The sequence below is a fragment of the Saccoglossus kowalevskii genome, chromosome 6 (assembly GCF_978046115.1).
Source record: "Saccoglossus kowalevskii chromosome 6, keSacKowa6.1, whole genome shotgun sequence".
In the NCBI taxonomy this organism is placed as follows: Eukaryota; Metazoa; Hemichordata; class Enteropneusta; family Harrimaniidae; genus Saccoglossus; species Saccoglossus kowalevskii.
This window is the reverse complement of record NC_140646.1, coordinates 4682999-4706456: the sequence shown is the minus strand read 5'-3', so window position 1 is coordinate 4706456 and position 23458 is coordinate 4682999. Positions and strand designations below refer to the sequence as shown.

The 23458-nt window shown below is 35.8% G+C and overlaps 1 protein-coding gene across 1 annotated transcript; it reads left to right on the top strand.

The window, feature by feature from the left end:
* Nucleotides 1-542: 542 nt before the first annotated feature.
* On the top strand, nt 543-20487 carry LOC100377669 (DNA repair protein XRCC2-like). Its single transcript, XM_002733112.3, has 2 exons — nt 543-648; nt 19568-20487. Exons 1-2 carry the CDS (start codon nt 613-615, stop codon nt 20384-20386), a joined length of 855 nt encoding a protein of 284 aa, XP_002733158.1. The 5' UTR covers nt 543-612; the 3' UTR covers nt 20387-20487.
* Nucleotides 20488-23458: the final 2971 nt, after the last annotated feature.

The following is a 23458-nucleotide window of genomic DNA, read 5'->3' as shown; positions in this document are numbered from 1 at the left end:
TACAACTGTTAAGTAATAGACAATACATTAAATTACTGTCCTAATTGAGACTTAGATGTCACAAACTAAAAATAGAAGTAGGCAGACATAAGAGACCTAAAATCCCATTAGAGAACAGGATTTGTGATAAGTGTAGGAGTGACAGTATTGAAGACGAAGTTCATTTTATTACAGACTGTAGCTATTACACTGATGAAAGGGATATTATGTACACTGAATTTACCAAGGAAATCCCCACTTTCCAGTCTGAAAACAATATCAATAAGTTTACTATCATTATTAATAATAACAATTCTAAACTAATTAGACATGTGACACGGTATCTAAAAGTGTGTTTTGAAAAACACAAACTACATTAATTTTTCACTACCTAATTTTATGTTATTTTAACGTTTTTTTTTTTTTTTTTTTTTTATTTACCTTTTTACTTAACCTTTCATTACTTTCAGCCAAAAATTAATTTGTAATTTCATTACGGTGTAATAAAACTGTATTATTATTATTATGTATACACAAACTACTCCTAATAAATTTACATTCCGCGCCTTGTGCGCCATCAACGGTGGTTATGTGTAGAGTACGGCAGGTATGAAAACATGACACTTATCTGTGATGTCGAAAATAAGGCGATCTGAGAGCGGAGCTCAGGTGAGTCAGTATGGACAGGGTTATGTATGTACAATAGCACACCCGTATACGAATTGCAAAATGACGTTGCTATTCTTGGACTACAAGTGTAGTCAAATAATGCGATTAATCTACCGATATTTACTATATCATGGGGACGGCCATCTTGAATACTGCTTGAAACATAAACGTACAGTCGACAATTGCAATTTTGAAACAAAACTTTTCTCAGATAAATTAATTCCGGAAAACATCACATTATTTTTTGTAAAAGAGTTATGGATATGCACAGGAAAGCATCGGCACGGTTCTAGAAGCCGTACCTACACACGAATTGGTGACGTCACAAAATACATGACCTTCAATCGGGGTCGTTTCCTCGGTACATGTATATACGAATTGGTATATACAAATTACAATAAAGATACTTAAGACATTACACATAAGGTAAAACAAATCACGTGACAATATAATGATAATAACGGTAATAAATCCTAGCTTAACAGTTGAACAGAACGATCATATAGTCAGTCGGGTCACGCTGAGGGTCACGCACTTTGTTGCAAAATGGCCTTGTGGTTGAAACTGGGTCATGGCGTGACGGGTGAGGAAGACATTATTAAACACTCACAAAATCACAATAAAACGGGGAAGTGGATGCATATTATGGCGTAGCCAACATGGGAAATAAAAAAAACGCCCAATACAAACGACATGGGTTCGAATCACACTAGATACACACTCACCAGCAATCATTTTGGCTTTTCCGTTCAACTCATCGGAACACTGGAGTAGTTAGAAAAATGAACACCACTCAACGATCAACGTCGTGGCGTGGTACACAAGCGTGCCATCAAAATAAAACAAAATTAGCTTGAAAAGACAGTGGGTTTGAGTCCCGCTCAGAGCTACCGTAAAAACGTAAATCAAATAAACTGAATTCCCTCAAACCGTAAACAAGTAAACAAAGAACCTCGCGAAAAAATAATAAACTTTACAAAACTCCACCATGCAAAACTGAATGAATAAATAATAAAATAACTTACGTCTTAAACTGGACGACGCGCAATTTGTTCAACAGTTTCTAGATTGTGACAAGAGATAAACAAGACCCAAGTCAAGGTAAGCTTTGTTGAAGTGTCAATGGCGTTCCCTATATTACGAAAACAATTCAGGCAACAGACGAATATCTTCTATGGTGTTGTGGAATTTATACTGTGTCTGTGGAATTGTTGATTGAGGGTTCGAAGTCAGCAGTTAACATTTTGTTAGAAAGTTTCACAATTAAATCAAATATTAAGAACTTGTAATTGTTGGAATTATTCAAACAAGAGTTGTCTACACAAAAATAAGTTTCAAATTTTTGTCCACACATTTATTCTCTCAATTTAACAATTTGGAATGGTGTAAAATTATTAAATGAGAGTTGGCTACACCAAAATAAGTCTCAAATATTTATCCGCACATTTATTCTCTCAATTTAGCAATTTTTAATTGGTGGAAGTAAATTAAACGTGACTTTTCTACACCAAAATAAGTCTCAGATATTTGTCCACACATTTATTCTCTCAATTTAACAACTTGTAATGGTGTAAAATAATTGAACGAAAGCTGTTTACACCAAAATAAGTCTAAAATATTTGTCCACACATTTATTCTCTCAATTTAACAACTTGTAATTGTGGGAATTAATCAAACATGAGTTGTTTACACCAAACTAAGTATAAAATACTTGTCCACACATTTATTCTCTCAATTTAACAACTTGTAATGGTGTAAAATTATTAAATGAGAGTTGTCTACACCAAAATAAGTCTAAAATATCTGTCCACACATTTATTCTCTCAATTTAATAACTTGTTATGGTGGGAATTAATCAACGCAAGTTGTTTACACCAAACTAAGTATAAAATACTTGTCCACACATTTATTCTCTCAATTTAACAACTTGTAATGGTGTAAAATTATTAAATGAGAGTTGTCTACACCAAAATAAGTCTCAATTATTTGTCCAGACATTTATTCTCTCAATTTAACAACTTGTAATTGTGCGAATTAATCAAACGAGAGCTGTCTACACCAAAATAAGTCTAAAATATTTGTCCATATATTTATTCTCTCAATTTAACAACTTGTAATGGTGTAAAATAATTAAACGAGAGCTGTATACACCAAAATAAGTATTAAATATTTGTTGAGACATTTATTCTCTCAATTTAACAACTTGTAATGGTGTCAAATAATTAAACAAGAGTTGTCTACACCAAAATAAATCTAAAATATTTGTCCACACATTTATTGTCACAATTTAATCACTTGTTAATAGTGGAAATTACTTAAACGCGACTTGTTTAATCAGTTTAATCAATGCAACGTACCCGCAGACAGTGCACAACAGAGTATCATTATTGAGCAATTATTAACAGGAACGTGTCTTGGCATTAGGGTTAGGGTCGGGTCAGGTATGGGCAACGGAATTATTAACAGGAACGTGTCTTGGCATTAGGGTTTGGGTCGAGTCAAGTATGGGCAACGCAAATGGCAAACACCCAATTGGCAAGATGTACACTAACGGGTTATGGCATGCATATAGTTTACACAAGTAAAAACACAAAATTGGCAATTTTGTGGACAATTGTAACTCAATAATAGAAATATGTTGTATTTCTATATATATACACACTATATAATCAAATGCAAACACATCCAGCCAATCCATTGTGGTCTTGTGGGTCAGTTGTCTACACAGTGATCAGGAAGACCTGGGTTCAATTCCCATGCCTTCCAGTATTTTCTCGCAAACACTAATTTGCAATAAAGCTAAATATGAAAACAAATCATTCATTTGCATGACTATCCATATGGTTCAGTGGATATGTACAATTTAGGCAATGTGAGAGATCGCTGGTTCGAATCCAGTACGGTTAGCACGATTTTTGAATGCTAGTGAAAACAGTGCTCCTATAAGTAGGACTTAAATCCTATCACTTGTGTGAAGACACTCGTGGTACAGTGGACAAGACAGTGCGCTGGGAACTCAAAGATTGCAAGTTCAAATCACGGACAGGACACTCCTACAAGACATGAAAGACGTTAAAAACATAAACAGCAACTTCTGTATATCAAGAACACAAGTCAGAAAAACAGAACACAAGAATACTACCTCACATGGAAGCTAGTCGAAGTCGTCGAAGTACGAACACAGTTGACAGCTGTAGGTCACGTGCAACAACAGACACAAAGAGCAATGCTGCTCCCCAAATGGGTCCCTTATTTTGTATTGACCCCCTAAGGATTGTTAATCCCCCTTTCTAACTCTTCCCCCAAAAATAATATATCGCCCCTTTTAGAATGTATTGACCCACAAATCAATGAATATTCATGAGCACAGAAACTGCTACGTCATGAATAAATTAGCATAATTTAAGAAAAAAATTGCATAAAGTGTAGGTACATCTTCTGGAGTCCTGCCAATCAATTTTTTGAACAATTGTAAGCTTGACTTTTACAGGTGTTCTAAAGAAAATTTTGAATCTGAACATTATTTAGAGGGGGAGCCCATATGTTCCACCATCTCTATGATCCCACACCCCTATGTTCCCACACCCCTACATTGTATGTTCCACCATCTCTATGTTCCTACACCCCTATGTTATGACACCCATATGTTCCCACACCCCTATGTTCCTACACCCCTGTTATGACACCCATATGTTCCACCATCTCTACGTTCCCACACCCCTATGTTATGACACCCATATGTTATGACACCCATATATTCCACCATCTCTATGTTCCTACACCCCTATGTTATGACACCCATATGTTCCCACACCCCTGTTCCCACACGCCTATGTTATGACACCCATATGTTCCACCATCTCTATGTTCCCACACCCCTATGTTATGACACCCATATGTTCCACCATCTCTGTTCCCACATCCCTATGTTATGACACCCATATGTTCCACCACACCATCTCTATGTTCCCACACCCCTATGTTATGACAACCATATGTTCCACCATCTCTGTTCCCACACGCCTATGTTATGACACCCATATGTTCCACCATCTCTATGTTCCTACACCCCTATGTTATGACACCCATATGTTCCACCATCTCTATGTTCCTACACCCCTATGTTATGACACCCATATGTTCCACCATCTCTATGTTCCCACACCCCTATGTTATGACACCCATATGTTCCACCATCTCTATGTTCCCACACCCCTATGTTATGACACCCATATGTTTACCATCTCTATGTTCCTATACCCCTATGTTATGACACCCATATGTTCCACCATCTCTATGTTCCTACACCCCTATGTTATGACTCCCATATGTTCCACCATCTCTATGTTCCCACACCCCTATGTTATGACACCCATATGTTCCACCATCTCTATGTTCCTACACCCCTATGTTATGACACCCATATGTTCCACCATCTCTATGTTCCCACACCCCTATGTTATGACACCCATATGTTCTACCATCTATGTTCCTACACCCCTATGTTATGACACCCATATGTTCCACCATCTCTATGTTCCTACACCCCTATGTTATGACACCCATATATTCCATCATCTCTATGTTCCCACACCCCTATGTTATGACACCCATATGTTCCACCATCTCTATGTTCCTACACCCCTATGTTATGACACCCATATGTGCTGACACACTTGTGTCAAACTTGAAGGGGAACTAAATAGAGCCTAATTTGGTGTTTGTATTTATTAAGTTATGTATATTGACAAGACACTTCGCGATGAGCGTCTTTTGTGGTGAGTAATATTTACGAAAATTTGTGTTCACTATTGGCGATCTGCTTAGCTAGTATTGCCTTTAAAATCACTTTCGGCGATCCGTTCCGCTAGGATTGCTCTTGAAATCACTTTTGTCGATCCGATCCGCAAGGATTGCCCTTAAAATCACTTTTGTTTTGTTTTCTTCTTTGATTTTTTTGACTTGACCGATCTCACTCAAACTTTGCAGGTAGGTCACACCTTCACCCTAGTTATTAGGAAAAATATGCAAAAAATGTGTGGCCCACTGTTGCCATAGCAACAGCCCCCCAAAATGATTTTTTTGGATAGCTTCACGCCAAATGTATCTCCTCCTATAAATTTAGGATAAAACACTTCAGACTTATTCTACTCAGCTTGAGTGTGGGCACAAAGGTACTATTTGAATTTTTGATATCTTTTTTCATTACCGAGAAATTTGACCCCAAAGTTGGGGTAACTTTTCACCAGCAAAGGCTTTTAACTCCTCTGTGATTTTTTTGGCTCGGCTGATTTTGTTCATACTTCACAGGTAGGTCGTGCCGTCACTAACTGGAAAAAAATCCTGGCCCACCACTGCCATTCCAACATCCAAAAACTGACTTTTGAATACTTTCGCTCCTACCAGTTTTGTAATAGCTGTGGTCAAATGATCATGCTTTTTATTTTGGCTACGTTGCGAACTGGTAAGAGATCACCGAGGCCGACATTGTTACACTTTTTCAACGTAATCCCATTGCAACTTTGAACTATGAATTAACTGTAAATGCTGCCTTCAATCTTGAAAATACTTTCACAAAACGGTTGGAAATTTAACAGCAGAATACGTCCTAGCAATAAAATAAAGTGACTTCTAAAGACTGAATGTTTTTTTGCGAACTTTGTATACCCGGTTAGAAATAATAAATTTAACAGCAGAATACGTTCTAGTAATAAACTAAGTGACTTCTAAAGACTTAATGGTTTTTGCGAACTTTGTATACAGGGCCCATTTAGTTATAAACCGACGTTAAGCTTCACGTTCATGTCCTACCATGGCACAGCCGAAAACATGATGTTGCTTGTGTTTGAGCGGAGCGGATCGCCAACCAGCCTACTGACTTGTTTTATAAACTGGCTCGGCAATTCCCACCATCAATTAGACCATGTCAAAGATTTCAGCTACTTTTCTAACAAATCCAAAATCACTCATAACTTTGTTTACTTTACATTTGTACTATGATTACATTTTAAGTTTTGACAATTTTAATACATACGTGTACACTCACTAAAATCCCCCCAAAATAAGACAATTTAGTATATAGCCTTGACAAATAAGCATTATTTTTTCTTGTGGAAATCCTGATAAAATTTAAAATTCAGTTCACAACTAACGGTTTTGCAATATTAGAGGCTGTGAACTTGTCCATGGAGGCTGCAAATTAATAAATATTGTATTCACTGACATTTATTTTGTATTTACATCAATTTTGCCATGAGTTCCACAGTATCTTTTTCTTACTGCTGTGATTGCGTAGTGTTTTCAAGTTGTTTTGTCGATTGTTGTCAGTTGTTTGTTTTGTGTTCTTGGAATTTTGTGCAAAAATCAACTAGGTATGTTATTTCCATCTTGCAGTACTTGTATACTTTGTTATCCAGCATAAATGTCAGATTGTTCAAAAGCATGAGAGCCGCAGAACCAAAACAATCTGTCAGCCGTCGCCGTCCCGGGCAGCGATATGATTTTTTTATGATCGAAATTGAGAATCGCAAGTGTAGACATATTGCATTAGAAATTAACACTTAATACATCTATCTCGGCCAGCAGTCGAATCATTACTTTTCATGAGTGACGTAACTGACATTTGCATCTATTTGCTTCTATTCCAACTATCCTAAAACGCTCAAGTGAATGTTGTCAAATTCGCGAGTGTGCGTATTTTCGTACAGTGGCGTAAATATTGCTACAATCAAAGACGCGCTGAACAGAAAGTCAATTCTGGACTAGTACCATTGTCAAATTCTGGGGAGTAGATGACTATTTATATGGGAGACGTTAGAATAAGGAACTATTAAAATTGTTCGATTTGCATATAAAAATCCTTTATTGGAACAGAGCATGTACCATATTCACCCAAAAACAAAATTGTTATGTTTTTAGACACACAACAGACTCGAAACAATAGAAATCGTCCGGTCCGAGCGACCTGCGTTCTTGAAAATTGAGGGAATTTATTAGAGACGCCCAGAGAACCAACATTTGGGACGTGAATCACTCCGTCAACGGAAAATCGGCAAAAATAGCCAAGGGGGTGAGGGACTGCATTAGTGCATTAGGCCATTCCAGTTTATATCAGCACCCCCCCCCCCCCCCCCCCCTGGAGAAACAGAATCTGCAAATCCAGACGAGTATGGAAAAAAAATCCCTGGAAATCCAGGCAGTTATGGCTACTAAATAAAATGTGGCCTAGTTTATCTCGCCACATACTGGTTGATGAGGTTGGATTTCCAACAGTATGACTAAAAAAACTTGGAATTCTGACTGTATATGGTAAAAATATTGGGCCAGTATGAAATAGTTATTACTGAAATTAGATAAGGATGGTGGCACGAATGAGCTCATCAACACCGTGAATCAGGACTAGTTTGGATTTCCATTATCAAATATAAAATTTTGAACTTGGTAAATTAGCATATGATGAGAGTTATATTTGGAAATCCTACTATGTATGGTGGCACAATGGAACTCAACACCATAAGTAGAAACTATAGTTTTGGATTTCCATTACTGTATGGTGAATGGTGATTTGGAAATAAAACTTTGTATGACTTATACACCCATGGAAATTATACCCTGTATGGAGTAAACACACAAGCTCATCAACAGGGGGGGGGGGGTGCAGAAAGAAACTGGAATGGCCCATTTCAAAAACATATTTTATATATAGGGTATATAATTATAAGTTTGAAAAAAGAAATTAAAAAAAATTATTATCTTCAGAGTTATGATCATTCAAATATAAGAAACTATATAACTGTGAAGGACTTCCGTTTGCGCCATCTTGCCATAAAAAACGCCTGCATGAGGTACATGTATAAACAGGAAAGGCAACAAATCATGATGGCGAAATAGTATCTGATTATAAATAAACAACTTCGGGGGCCATAGTTGGCAGGATTGATGAATTGACTTCCAGCTTCGAGAGTTTCGACTTTTACGTTAATGTTATTTACAAGCATATCATATGCAGATATTAAGTGCGAATGATTGAGACAGGCATTTTTTTTTGGCCAACTGTATAATAAATGCTGTTTCCAGTACTGCTCTATGCGTGCAAATTATTTCAAATTCTTGATGCTGGAGTATGCAATCTTGAGTTCGTAGGGTAGTTGTGGAAAAATGTCCGTCCACTGGCAAATCAATGGGACAATTGTCACAGGAACACTAAGCAGATTGTTCACAGACTTCAGTGTAATTTGAAATAAACTACATGTATCATCTGAAGAAGGGGCATCATTAACGTCCGATAGACTCTCATCACTCACACTGGACTGATCTGAATCTTCACAGTCTACCGTAATTTCCTGATCATAAGCCCGGAGGCATAAACACATAAGAGATACTCGAGGACCACCTCAGAAAAGATGATTTTGTTTTTGGGTTAAACACTGTAACCATCTTGCCAACAACGACAAATTATTGGGGAAAAAATATTCATTCACCACGCCGGGCTCGGGAAAATAATTATACTTCTTTTTGAAAAAATGCGTCATTGATTTCCACGGCACTTTTACAATGAAGAAACAAACATGTTGATATAAAACACAGACATTTTATTACAATTCGATTTACATATCGTCTGAGTTTACGATGTAATAATGGGTAGGGTCTGTGGGAAACAGTCGAAGGCATTTATCATTATCTTCGTTTTGGTATATTTTCGACTGTACGCAAACTCTCCGCAAAGCAATTTTCACCATGAAGTTTTTCAGCACGATTTGACCTGAAACAACTTTCTTTGACCTAACAGGTCATGTCTTTCATTAACCAATCAAAATGATGTATCGCAATGACAAAATTTTCTGATTATTGACGATGATTTTTTTAACACAATGCGGAAGTGAATTACCGCAATGTTAAAATGTGATCCGAAAGCTACTACTCAAAGAAATATGGATTACTTCAGTATTGCAACATTGGGGTTCCTCCTGAGTAAATGACAGAATAGAAAGAATGCGAACCATGTTGTGTGCGTTCACCATGCACTCTGAAATTAATGCGAGATTTCTCCTAAAATCACGAACCAAACTATCGTACCAATCACGAGTATTATGAAATGAAACACAATTTTTACAGACAGTGAAAAACACTCTGGGCTTACAGTCGTGAATGTCCTCAACTCGATAAATGCCGAAAATTAGAGGGATGGGCTTCATACTCGGGAGGGGCTTATGATCGGGGAAGTACGGTACTTTAACGCAATTGGGCTGTCAGAATACTGTGGTTCAAACGCATAATGTTCTAATCCAAGTTCTAAAAAGCACATTGTGCATATAGAAGTTGAGTTTATACTATTAGTACATGTACTAATACTAGTAAAGCTGGAATGTATGGTTTAATTTATATGTATCATACCTATATGTATGTATCATACCTACCTCCTAAGCTTTGCAAATATCTCTATGATAAGTCACAGGATATTCAACTTATATTTAATTAAACTTAATTAAAACACAATTCTACGTTGAATTGAATTAAAGCACAACCCTATATAGGAACGAGTTTTAATCAAGTTTGTATTGCAACTATTTAAAAAGTTAGCCTTTTCACCACTAGTTCCCTCTTTTCATCACAAATTCACAAAACAGTCGTGTTTATAGTCTACAGTTTCCTTAGAAGATTGGGATAAAAATAGTTAGTTTAAAATCTGAAAATTGATTAATATTATGTTTGTTGGCTCTAAAGTTAGTGTTCATTTCCAGAAATATTGAAGAATATAAAAAAAAGTGCAGACAAAGTTGGGTGAGAAAGTATGGTAGTGAAAAGGTTAATCCAATGTGTCACAACGATATTATGATGTGAAGGTGTGTGTTTGTCTGATTGTTCCACTGATATCTCGAGAACCCTATATTAATTACCTAATTTGCATATCAATTCATCATTTTCTGTTTTTTTTCGCTGATATCTCAAGCACTAATCATCACTTAATACATAGATGTCATAGGACAATGCACAGACCTTACTCCTTTTAGGTTGATAATATTTGCATATTCATTACCTAATTTGCATAATTACTCAAAATTCTTCTGTATGTTTTAAATTTATCCAGGTTAGATTAAATCAGTAATAATCAAACATCAATTGTACTTCTATATTGATATTATTCAAAATAATAAAAACAAATGCCTCATCTCAGAAAAAGTGGCGTGAACAAAATCGTAAAACATGCAAGACAACAGAAAATCTTAGCAAGAAAATCTTATACAAGTATTTTGTACAGGTATCTATGTTAAAAATTAAAGATGTCCTGAGACGAATGTGAACTACCTCATTATACATGTATTCCTTGTGCGATGAATGTATTATTTGAAAATTGAAAAGTGCCATCTAGGGGTAACTACATTGTATCATGTTACAAGCTATGGTTTGTATGCAAATCAACTTTAGCCTTGTATGTACCATGTATCGAAAAAAGTTAGTTGGTGTCTTCAGAACCTTTTGTTATTAATGGTAGTTTCCACAAGGATCAATTCACAGTGCATAATTTTGATTGTATCTATGATTTCAAATGACAGAGAGCTCTGTATATACAATGTAACACCTCCGCCCTGTGAGCGTTGTCGATTGCTTGTAACTAGAGTGTATGATGGCATGTTGTAGAGGGAAGAATTAGAAGTCGAATGCAACCATGTATCAGTTAATCCCAAAAATAAAGGGTTCTGTTTTGTAATATTTAAAAAGGAAATTAATTCATCGTAGTGTTTCCCAAGGGATCTGATGTTGAAATGCATGGAAGAACACGGGTTAAGTGAAATCTTGTTACATAGACATCGGGTCAGATGTATGTAGGGTGGAATTAAAAAAAAATCACAAAATCAAAGTAAAATAATAAAATAAAAAGGCATTAATAACAAAAGTAATTAAAAATAAAATTAAAATAAGTTTATGGCCAAAATAATTAAAACCCATACACTACATCAGATTGACGGACTGCGGGATCTCCAAAGTTCTTTTTGACGAATATTTTTTTCATTCACCGACTATATAAACCTCCACTCTTTGGATTTACGTTGTTTGTTTGCAATATAAAATAGTTCCTTGTTATCTTTGGTGAGGTTTTCATTTATGTAGATCGGTGCTGCTTCTTCATAACCAATGTACCAATGTCGCGAGTGTTCTTTCCCTTTAGATTTTTCCTAGCATCGTAGATTTCATTTCTTGTTGTGCGCCTCATAAATTTTACTATTATTGTTGGTGGACGATTCTCTGTGTTTTTTCGGAGGAGTCGATGTGATATATCAATGTCGTTGGGTGTGATGGTGACACCAACGACCTCCGCTACCTTGACTGCAATGTTATCAGTGTTCTCGCTATCGGTCACAGGTATGCCTGAAATTTCTAGGTTGTTTCTGCGTGAATAGTGTTGCAAGTTCCACTTTCGTTTCACTCAACGATTTTGTTAGGCGCTCGTCTTCAGTTATGAGTGGAAATCTTTGGTTTTCACACTTTTTACACAAATTCAAATCCCCTTGGCATAGCTTCACTCCACGGGTTTTACGACAGTCATCGCAACGCATTTTGCACAGTAAAAATTGCAGAAAAACAGGATTAGTTTTATTTGGAACAGAGAGCCGTTGTGAGACACGTCCTACCAAGATGCTGTACGTCGTTGTAGTAGATGCAAGTAAACTAGTTTTTTCGAATTGTTAATATACTGGTATAATATAATAACAATAACCCCTGCCGAAGTTGGGTATACCACTTGATATTGCACAATTCATTCCATATGTGCACTCGTCTGCGGCTCGTGCATACATGTACAATGTATATGTCGTGAATTGTGCAATATCTCATGGTTGCACTTGAAGTATTGCAACAAAATACTAGATGAGAAAAAATTCTTCTCAAGTGCTGCATATAGAGCAGAACTTGGTAAATTTCCATTACTCATAGATATTCAGGAAAATCTTATTAAATATTGGTGTCGTGTTAGTGACTTAGCAGACAGTGATATTACAAAACAAGCCTTTGAAAAACAAAAACAACAAAATTACATTGGTTTACATCAGTAAAAAACATGGTCTTCGAAAATACTGCAAATTACCACACGATAAAATAAAAGACACACAAAATAATATTCGACAAAGATGTGTAGAGTTTTGGAAGTTGAATGTAACAAATGATAATAGAACACTTTTGAACCATATTTGCTCTTATGTAATCTGAAACATAAAATCATAATGACTCGATTCACTATGTTCAATTACCCACCATAGGCATTAATCAGCGATTCTGCCAATGACGGAGAGATAGAATCTAGGTTAGGGGAAGCCCCATGACCCCAAGATTCTTTTCCCTTACGTCACGAACCACGTGATTGAGGCCATATGGCGGCGCCATTACAGCTGGATAATCACTCTTTCTTTATCTCTGCTTCGACGGGAATGAAGTCTAGCGGCTGGATTGCCTGCTTTTTTCTGTCTAGGTTTCTGGCTTCGGTTGTTACATCGGCCGCGGTAACCGACATTGTAGGTGGTAGGATACGTTTTCCTTGTCTTTTTTACCCTCCTGTTGATTTCCCCTTTGTGTGTAGCATTTTTTACAACAAAGAAAGTAAAACCTGGCGACGTAACTTAACAACTTGTTGGTTTCGTTGCATCACCTTTTCCAACTGTATTTCGCTTCCCTCATGCATGTCATGTTCATTTTATGCTTTATCAATGTATGCCAAGGGTAAACAGGGTGCCCCAAGCACAGAAAACAAAACACCCTAAGGCGACGTCCACTAGCCAGAGTCAGCTAGGAGGCAAGTGCTCATACCCTTCCACGAGAGGGAAGAGTAGCGGCACGCCCCCAGGGAGGAAGGGACCAGGTAGTGGCTCCTCATCCTACTTTCTACCCGTAGTTCGAGACCACAGAGTCCTGCTCCGCACAGGCAACACAGTTGTGGTCTCCCTCAACAAGGAGGGGGAGGGGGGGAGGGCTTCCCATCGTTTTCAGTCCTAGTTGAGCAAATTCTCCTTTGATGCCTGGAATACAATGTGAAGCTAACCGCACACCACCTTCTAGGGGTGAGGAACAGCCTGGCAGATGCCTTTTCAAGGCGGCTCCGTCTCCAGAATACGGAGTGGCTGGAACCAGAGTGAAGATAGAGCTAAGATGGCGTCGCCACATTACCTCGGTCACATGGTTCGTGGCGTGAGGGAAAATCTTGTGGTCATGGGGCTTCCCCTAACCTAGATTCTATCTCTCTGTCATTGGCAGAATCGCTGATTAATGCCTACAGTTCAAAATAGTCATTTTGACTGACTGGAATCTATAATGGGTATGAACTATGTGAATAGGCGGGTTCCGAGAACCCTCTGCCTAAATTCGCTGGATTTTATTTTCACTGAATCATTCCTTCAGTGAAAGTAGCAAAAGTTAATTCCAAGTGAAAATAATGTATTTTACAACAAATAATTATTATTGTACATAAAAATAATTTGTATTTTTTTTTTTAAATAGTTTTTTTTTGGTTCTGGACATTTTATGTGCAAATTGCAAGTGCTAGTGCTGACACATTTTTATAATATTTGTAACATTAAAGATATTGCCAGAAAGGTAAAATATATAAATATCCTTATTTTGGTATATTTTATCTGGGAGCCTCATGTTTTTAGCCTTTCTCTTTAATTATTAATTGAAGGGACAGTGGTCGCCATGCTGCATCTTGTTCGATATGGGACTCATAACAACATATCCAGTGCAAGGTCGCTTGTTAGCTATGCAGTCATCGAAGATGATCAAGCGAAGCTGTCTGTCCTTGAAGTCATCCATCAACTTTTTTCTCCAAAACCATCAGCTGGATTGCCTTGCTATTCATACCACACCTACCTGGGATGGTCCTCTGTCATCACATGTAAACCTCAATTTTTTGGGAATATATATTTTTGTCATTTATGGTTAAAAAATGATTTATTTCACAATCGCTTGCCAGATTGCTTTGAAATTTGACATAAATGTTGTTGTTGACATGGATTACAATTTTTTGTTGGTACCAAATTGCAGGAACCTTAGGCGTTAGTGGTGTCTGATGCAGTTCAGCCCACGAGGGTATCACTCATGCTTACATGTCAGCCTAGTATAACTTCATATTATTAGTCCCCGTTCGAACGTACATGTAGTCCGAAAACAGGGACTTATGTTTTGCCCTGTGTGCGTCCGTGCATCTGTGCATCCGTGCATCAGTGCGTTCGTGATCACCTGTATCTCGGACATGCATGGACCGATTAAGTTCAAACTTCACTCATACATCACACATTATATGGGACATATGCACATGCATTTTTTTCATGATCCGATTAACGATAGCCGAATAGCGGCCATTTTAAGGCCGAAAATGCATCAAATTCGCACATTTTCACCATTCCAGACCCGGATCTCAGTTATGCATGGACGGATTTTGTTCAAATTTGGTACATATATTAAACATAATAGGACCTTGATGCATGTCATTTTTTTTTCGGATCAAATTCAAAATGGCCGACTGGCGGCCATTTTGTTTTAAAGACTTCAGTTCTGGATCCGTATCTGAGACATGCCTGGATTGATCGAGTTCAAACTTCACACACACAAGGTACATCATGTCACAAATATGTATGTGCATTTGTTTCATGATCTCATTAACGATAGCCAAATGGCGGCCGCTTTAAGGCCGAAAATGCATTGAAATCGCACATTTTCACCATTCCGGACCCGGATCTCAGTTATGCATGGACTGATTTTGTTCAAATTTGGTACATACATTAAACATAATAGGACCTTGATGCACATCATTTTTTTTTCCGGATCATGTTCGAAATGGCCGGCTGGTGGCCATTTTGTCTTAAAGAATTCAGTTCTGGATCCGTATCCGAGACATGTCTGGATTGATCAAGTTCAAACTTCACACACACATGGTACATCATGTCACAAATAGATATGTGCATTTGTTTCATGATCCGCTTAACAATAGCTGAATGATGGCCATTTTAAGGCCGAAAATGCATCAAAATCACGTATTTTCACAATTCCGGAACCGGATCTCAGTCTTGCATGGATGGATTTTGTTCAGATTTAGTGCATATATTAAACATAATATAAGCTTGATGCATACCAATTTTTCTTTGTATCAAGTTCAAAATGACCACCTGGCGGCCATTTTGTTTTAAAGAATTTAGTTTTGATCCATATCTCGGACATGCCTGGACAGATCAAGTTCAAACTTCACATACACATCATACATTATATCATACATATGCCTGTGCATTTGGGCCAGTCCTTTTAAGGTCAAAAATTCACAAAAATTGCACATTTTCACCATACCGGAACTGAATCTATGTCATGCTTGGGCAAATTTAGTTTAAATTTTTTTTTGGATTGTGTTGAAAATGGCTGACTGGTGGCTATTTTGTTTTACTGAATGCAGTTCAACATCCATATTGTTGCTGCTTTGAATGTATATGTCACTCAAATATGAACGGAACGGGGACGCATCATTGACAATGATTTGTATATTTTGATATAACAAACATTTTGTTCCATACATTCCATTCTTGTTCAATTCAGATTGATGATTGTGATCTTAATGGAATCCACATCAAAAGATATCATAATGATATTAACCCCCCCCCCCCCCCCCCAAAAGCTATACCCGCTTACAGGAACCTGGTAACTGTCCCATTGTTAACATTTTATCGCTATGTTCGGTACCCAGGTTTGGTATTGCTGTGGCTGTACGGAAGATACAACACCCATGTTCACAAACAAATTACTCAAATCGTGCATATACATTGTACAACCCCTATAGTATTAAAAGACAAAATGTTGTTATACATATATTCATACATAATTCATTGAATTTATATTTTTTTTTCACTTTGATAAACACCAGTGTGATGAAAAAAGTTTAGTTTGAATCAGTCCTGATTACTTACTCTAGCTTCGCAGAAAGATGGTTGTGTATTTTGCAAAACACTTGGCTTGGCATGGCTTTGTTCTAGACTAGATGGTACCGTTCAACTGATAGCTTTACTGTGTGAGATTCGCAGTCACCATGATGCACATATTCATGTCTTGACTATCTTGTATTCGAATCAATGCATATCATTTTGAAAAACTGCACTTTACCCTCTTCTAGTATTATAACGGAATGATCTAAACTGTGTACGTGTTGATTGAATGGCACTGTCAAGTCTAGATTTATCGTGGATGCTCATCCAAATTTGTGTTTCCTCATTCATAGAAAAATAGAGGCATATGCAACCAAAAATACCTACTGAAAATAGAATTTGCAAACAATGTACACAGAATGAAATAGAAGAGGAACTGCACTTTGTGATGATAAGCTCACAATATAAAGTAAAAGGCCAACAAATCATACAAGACATTATATTTCCACAAGAAACACACAATGATCTCCAGAAATTTAATTTCTTGATGACTTCAAAAGATGAAAAAAAAAGATAGGCAACTATAATCATATACATGTAGTTTGTATCTCATTTCAATCAAGAAATGAAAATGGCATTTGATATAATAATAATTTTTTTTCAACACGAAAATCTACTACAGAGAGTAATTTGATATGTAACACTTGTTTTTATCCCATTAACAACTAACTTTCTTTTAGTAGTAGTTATCACAATTAATCTTTATTGCTATTAACTGATAGAAACATTGTATTTCTAAGGATGCAATAAAGTTATTATTATTTTTCATTAATATTACTTTTTGTTGTTTTGTATTGTTTTATTCTGTCGTGATCGTAATTTAGTAGTACTATTAGATCATATTTTACTGTATCATTTCGTCTTTATTTGATGCAATTCCAACTTATATTAGCTGAGATCACGGTTACTAAAAAAGAACCATGCTGAGATACAACAAGTGAAAGTTGTTAATTATACCATAATGCATATATCTCTATTGTAAAGAAACACAGATTCGAGTTACATAAGCCATTTAGTATTAACTACTATCAGCAGGAACTGCAATAGAAATCACTTGCAAGGTCAAGTTAAAGCTGATACATGTATATCAATATTACTATCCAATCATTGTTTCCCTCCAATCTTTAATCTAGAGGTGTGAATCCTACTCAACCCTATAAAAGGATACCTCATTGTATATTTCTTCAGTTTTGCATTCTTGTTACATTGTAGTTTTTTGTTGTAACATTGTACTTATAAATAGTGTATTGTTTAGATGTACATTATGATGCCTTTATTATCTGAACCTGATCAAATGTGAGCGAATATCATTCCTACAAGATTGAACAAAAATCAAAGTGTTTTGTAAAGTTTTAAGTCTAACTGACTGTAATGTTGGTTCTCCTCCAGCCAACCACTGTTTATATAGTTGATTACATTCACTAGGTTTATAATTTAATTAATGATTTGTATGTAATTAGTCCCTGTTTGGATGCAGTCTGAAATCGAGGACTCATGGATTCAAGACTTCTGTGCATGCATCTGTGTGTCCATGCATGTATCTGTGTGTAAATGTATGTGTGCATCTTAAACATACCTGTACCAATTACTTTCAAACTTCACACATACATCATACATAATATTATACATGTTCCCATCAATTTGTTTCACAATCTGATTCAAGATGGCCGAAATGTGGCCATTTTTATGCTGAAAAATGATCAAAATAAAACATTTCTGGCATTCTGGAACTGGATCTTAGCTGTTTACAGATGGATTTTGTTCAAACTTTGTACATACATTGGACCTTATGGGACATTGATGCATGTCATTTTATTTTTCAGATCAGATTCAAAATTGCTGACTGGCGGACATTTTATTTTAATGAATGTGGTTCTAGAGCAATATCTCTCAATATGGACAAGTACTCGTTTGACGGTCAGATACAAGATGACAAAAAGTCAATCATTTTAATGTTAAAAAATCAGCATCAAGCATCAGCTTCTAAATCCATAGCTCTGACTGTTTATGCCCAAACTATAAAAAAAACTGTATATCTTAAATTAAAAGAACGGGGACTGAGTCATGCATGGCTTGTTTACATTGAACCTCTAGTCAAAAGTTGTATTATTTTGCCCTGAAATTCATCTTCTTATCCTCTCACTGATCAATTTAAATAAAAACACTGACATAGCCATTAGGGAGAAGCTGCAAATTCAACGTATGACTTTTCGACTTTCATCAATCAAAACAAAATGCGACATTTTAAATTATGTTCTGTTTGAAGTCATGCCATGGTAAAATTGTAATTACACCTATAAGGTATATGATATAACCTTTATGGACTGGATATCGCCTTTGCTGCCCTCAGTCGTACGGCTTACGCTTACGCCACAGGCTCTTGTATATTTATGAACACTGAACTTTTTCATTTCTATCTAATAATATTGAAACAACGTGCAATGTTAATATTTGTATAAATATATAACATTTTGCCTTTTTGTTTCAGCGAGTATTTTTTATTCTGTTACAGTTATTTTAAACTTTATATATTTTTCAACATTTTAAATATGTAAATAAGTACCAGTAATGTCACATGCTTTTATCCATTGCGCAATAAAATAAATTGTATGTATGTGTGTGTATGTCTTCCACAACTTATTGGATTTTGGTGTGCAGCTTTGATTAGTTTTTGGTTGAAATCCATGCATATTAATTATGTTATTTGCATGATAGATAATTCATCAATTTTTAGATGTTTCATGACTGTTTTACAGATATCTAAAGAACCAGAATAAAATTGTATTTTTATTGCATATTACCATATGTCATACTTACTTACTCAATTGATAGCAGGGTGTGGGGTTGTACATGTATACTATACTTGGATGTTTTTAACAAATCATTTTTTCTTGTCATAAAAATGAAGATCACACCAAATTTCTAGTGTAATTAACTAATTAATTGTGACATATTTGTTTTCATTGTAGTTGATTGCCCGCTTGGGGAGGAAACCAGATCTTCATGGAATTGATCCTGTTCTCTTCACATCATCGATACCACCTGGAAATATTATTGAATTGTTTGGCAAAGGTGGCTGTGGAAAGACTGAGATTTTACTCCACTGGATTGCAAACTGTATACTTCCTGTCAAATGGCAAGGGATAGAACTTGGTGGCTGCAACATTGATGTGTTGTTTATTGATAATGACTGGCATTTCTCCATTCTGCGACTAGTCAATGTTATAGAATGCTGCATCAACCACAAAATTAGAAACCATCTCACAAATGAGAATTCTGTCAGTGTTGATGTAGAGAGTATCATTAAATTTAGTTTACAACATCTGTATGTTGAACGCTGCCATGACAGTTTGGAATTTCTTATTTCTCTTGAGATGTTGGAGACATTGCTAGGCAACAAGCCAAATATTGCTGTTATCATGGTGGACAGTATTAGTGCTTTCTATTGGATGGACAGAAATAACTTTAATGAGACAAAAGTGGAACATTTAATGGGTGTTTTACAGAAAGTTGTCAATGACTATCAGATTGTGGCCTTTTTAACCAACTCCTGGACTAATGTTAATCACAAAGATGTGCCTCAAATGGAAGATGCAGTTGATACACCCAAATTCTCCAACAAATTTGATCCAATTTACAGAGTTTGGCAGAAGCTAGCAACACAGAGTTATCACATGTGGAAAGAGAAAACAGGACAAACTCATGGGATACGTCTTTATCATCCACATACTTCCAATGCATTATGCAAATTGTGTATTAGTGATTCTGGAGTTGAGTACTCAAAATAGTTACAGTTAGTGTGGATGTTTAGAAAATTAATCAAATTTGAAAGTCTGAAACTGCATTTTTAAGCTGGTCTAATAAAATTTAAAATCATAATAATAAAAAATACTTATATTGCATGTATCTTTTATCACATTATTACAACAGCATATTAGCATTCAAAAGGTGCAAGATCCTTTTCCCTAACAAAACAAATGTGGAAATAATTTTGCTTATAAATATTCATCAGAAAATGTCAATTTTTTCTACTTTGTCTAAATCTGATTCATTTGAACTTTTGTTAACATTCTCCCCAGCAGCTATTTTGGAATGATCAATTGGTTCTCGGATACTTTGAAATTGTCTTTCTTGACCTTGTAACTCAAACAATAATAACTGGTTACTATTGCGTTACGGTGATGGTGGGAAGACATGGAAAAGCAGAACTTGCACTTTCGGGTGGGAAATATCCACGTAATGTTTGACAGTTGTCCATAAACTCTTTATACAGAAAGTTGATTGCATGGATCCATCTTAGACATTTGTTTAGACGGTCCATGGTTACTCTTGGTTCCCCTGCGTTATTTGCACCATCGTATAGTACACCAAGCATACCATGTAATTGATCAAGTGATGTTGAAATTGAGATATTACCAGGGTAGTGGAAGGTTGCATATCCAGGTGGTTTAAATGATGAACAATATAAACTTCCAATTGCTAATTGTCGATATTCATAGTATGTATTTAGAATATTAAACACTTCTGGTGTGACACCGTAATTGTCAAAAAAAATCAAGGATTGTTTTTTTCCAGATTGAAACAATTTTTTACATTCTAAGCAATATGATACTTTAATAATTTTACGTCACAATCCATCATATTTGTTGATTAGTTTTGTACATACCAAATATCTTTTGTCATAATTTGTGCAGGGCTTAATGAAGGAATAAGCAAATTTGCACGTCACAAATTTATAGGACAGTTTTCCAGCCAATTCACATGTGAATGATAGAGCATTTTTTCCACACATACAACATGCTGCTGCACATACAACCTCTTCGCATTTTTTACGAAAAACTTCTGACCGTGAACACAACCTTTCATCCATAATGAATAAAATAAAATAAACTTACTTTAGATGTAAGTGTACATTTGACAACCAAATCTGATAAACCAAACATAAAATTTAAACTTGTTACCGGTATCATGTAGACAGGCGCCACCAATGTTAAACTACGATTATTGTCATGGACTGAACGTTGTAAACTACTAGTGACTTGTTGATAATGACAGTTGGTTTAGGTAATTAATAAAACAGAATGTCACTGTCAGCCCATTCATAAATTTGCTGACAGTTTATTTCAATAACAATTTGCCAACTTGCTGAAACAATACTTGTCAGTGTTTTTCTTGGCCGAAACTAACCTGGAATCAGTCACACAGAAGGAGATACTGTGCCGGAAATAAACCTAACTATAACGATCTGACTATTACCGCAAAAAGGAGAGTGCAACAATGTCGCAATTACTTGGAGAGATTTGCGACTGACTTTTTTCGTGCTCCCTCACCTTACAGAGAAGTAAATATTTGCATAGATGGGCATCAAACTTGATTACAGATTGTAAATCATAATGGATATAAGCTTGGCTCCAACACGTTAACAGTCATAATAATGAGCATGCAACCTCATTGGCACACGCACAAATAATCTGCACAAATATATAAACAAGCCCAAATACATGTATGATATAGATTTTAATCGTGTATCATTAACAACAATCAATCCCAAATATGTCAAAATAATATGTGGCAGAATAATTGCATGCATTTTCAATAACGACTGATATATAAATGAAATGTTCTGTGACGGAAAAGCTAGCAAACAAATTTTAATCTTGTCGATATTTAAATACATGTGTTTTCAATCGCTGTCGACATTTAAATAAATGTGTTTTCAATCGCTGTCGACATTTAAATAAATGTGTTTTCAATCGCTGTCGACATTTAAATGTGTTTTCAATCACTGTCGATATTTAAATAAATGTGTTTTCAATCGCTGTCGACATTTAAATAAATGTGTTTTCAATCACTGTCGACATTTAAATAAATGTGTTTTCAATCACTGTCGATATTTAAATAAATGTGTTTTCAATCGCTGTCGACATTTAAATAAATGTGTTTTCAATCGCTGTCGACATTTAAATAAATGTGTTTTCAATCGCTGTCGACATTTAAATGTGTTTTCAATCACTGTCGATATTTAAATAAATGTGTTTTCAATCGCTGTCGACATTTAAATAAATGTGTTTTCAATCACTGTAGACATTTAAATAAATGTGTTTTCAATCACTGTCGATATTTAAATAAATGTGTTTTCAATCGCTGTCGACATTTAAATAAATGTGTTTTCAATCGCTGTCGACATTTAAATAAATGTGTTTTCAATCACTGTCGATATTTAAATAAATGTGTTTTCAATCGCTGTCAACATTTAAATAAATGTGTTTTCAATCACTGTCGATATTTAAATAAATGTGTTTTCCATTGCTGTTGATATTTAAATACAACTTATGCGAAGAAAAAAGCTAGTACACAATTGAAATCGTGTCGTACAACAGTTTTAATCATGCTGGGCGCAACAAATCTAACATATCTGTGTCAGAAACATTGATTTAAATTTTTAAGTAGCCAACCGATTTTCATGTAGCAGAGCTATTTTTTAAGTAGTGGACAGATTTTCATGTAGCGGACCAATTGTATATATGGGCCACTGTAGGTGACCCTATGGCACGAGCTTGTCAAACAAAAAGCAGGAACGTCGTTAGATTCGTGGAGCTTGACTGATTGTTGTTCGTATTTTTCTTCTTGCCTGAAGTCTCTTGGCCAATCAAAAATCACAGTTCACGCAACAGTGAGAAGATTAACAATATATCTTCTGTTTGACCCCAGAGACGCACCTTGGTTTATCCAATAGACCTTGGATTTTCAGGCATCCTAAGTTCGAAAATTTCGGAAAAACGTTTTTTGAAAAGTAGTTTTGTCAATGGTCTTGAAAATAGCATGATACAAGTATTAATTACGATAATTTGAACAACAAA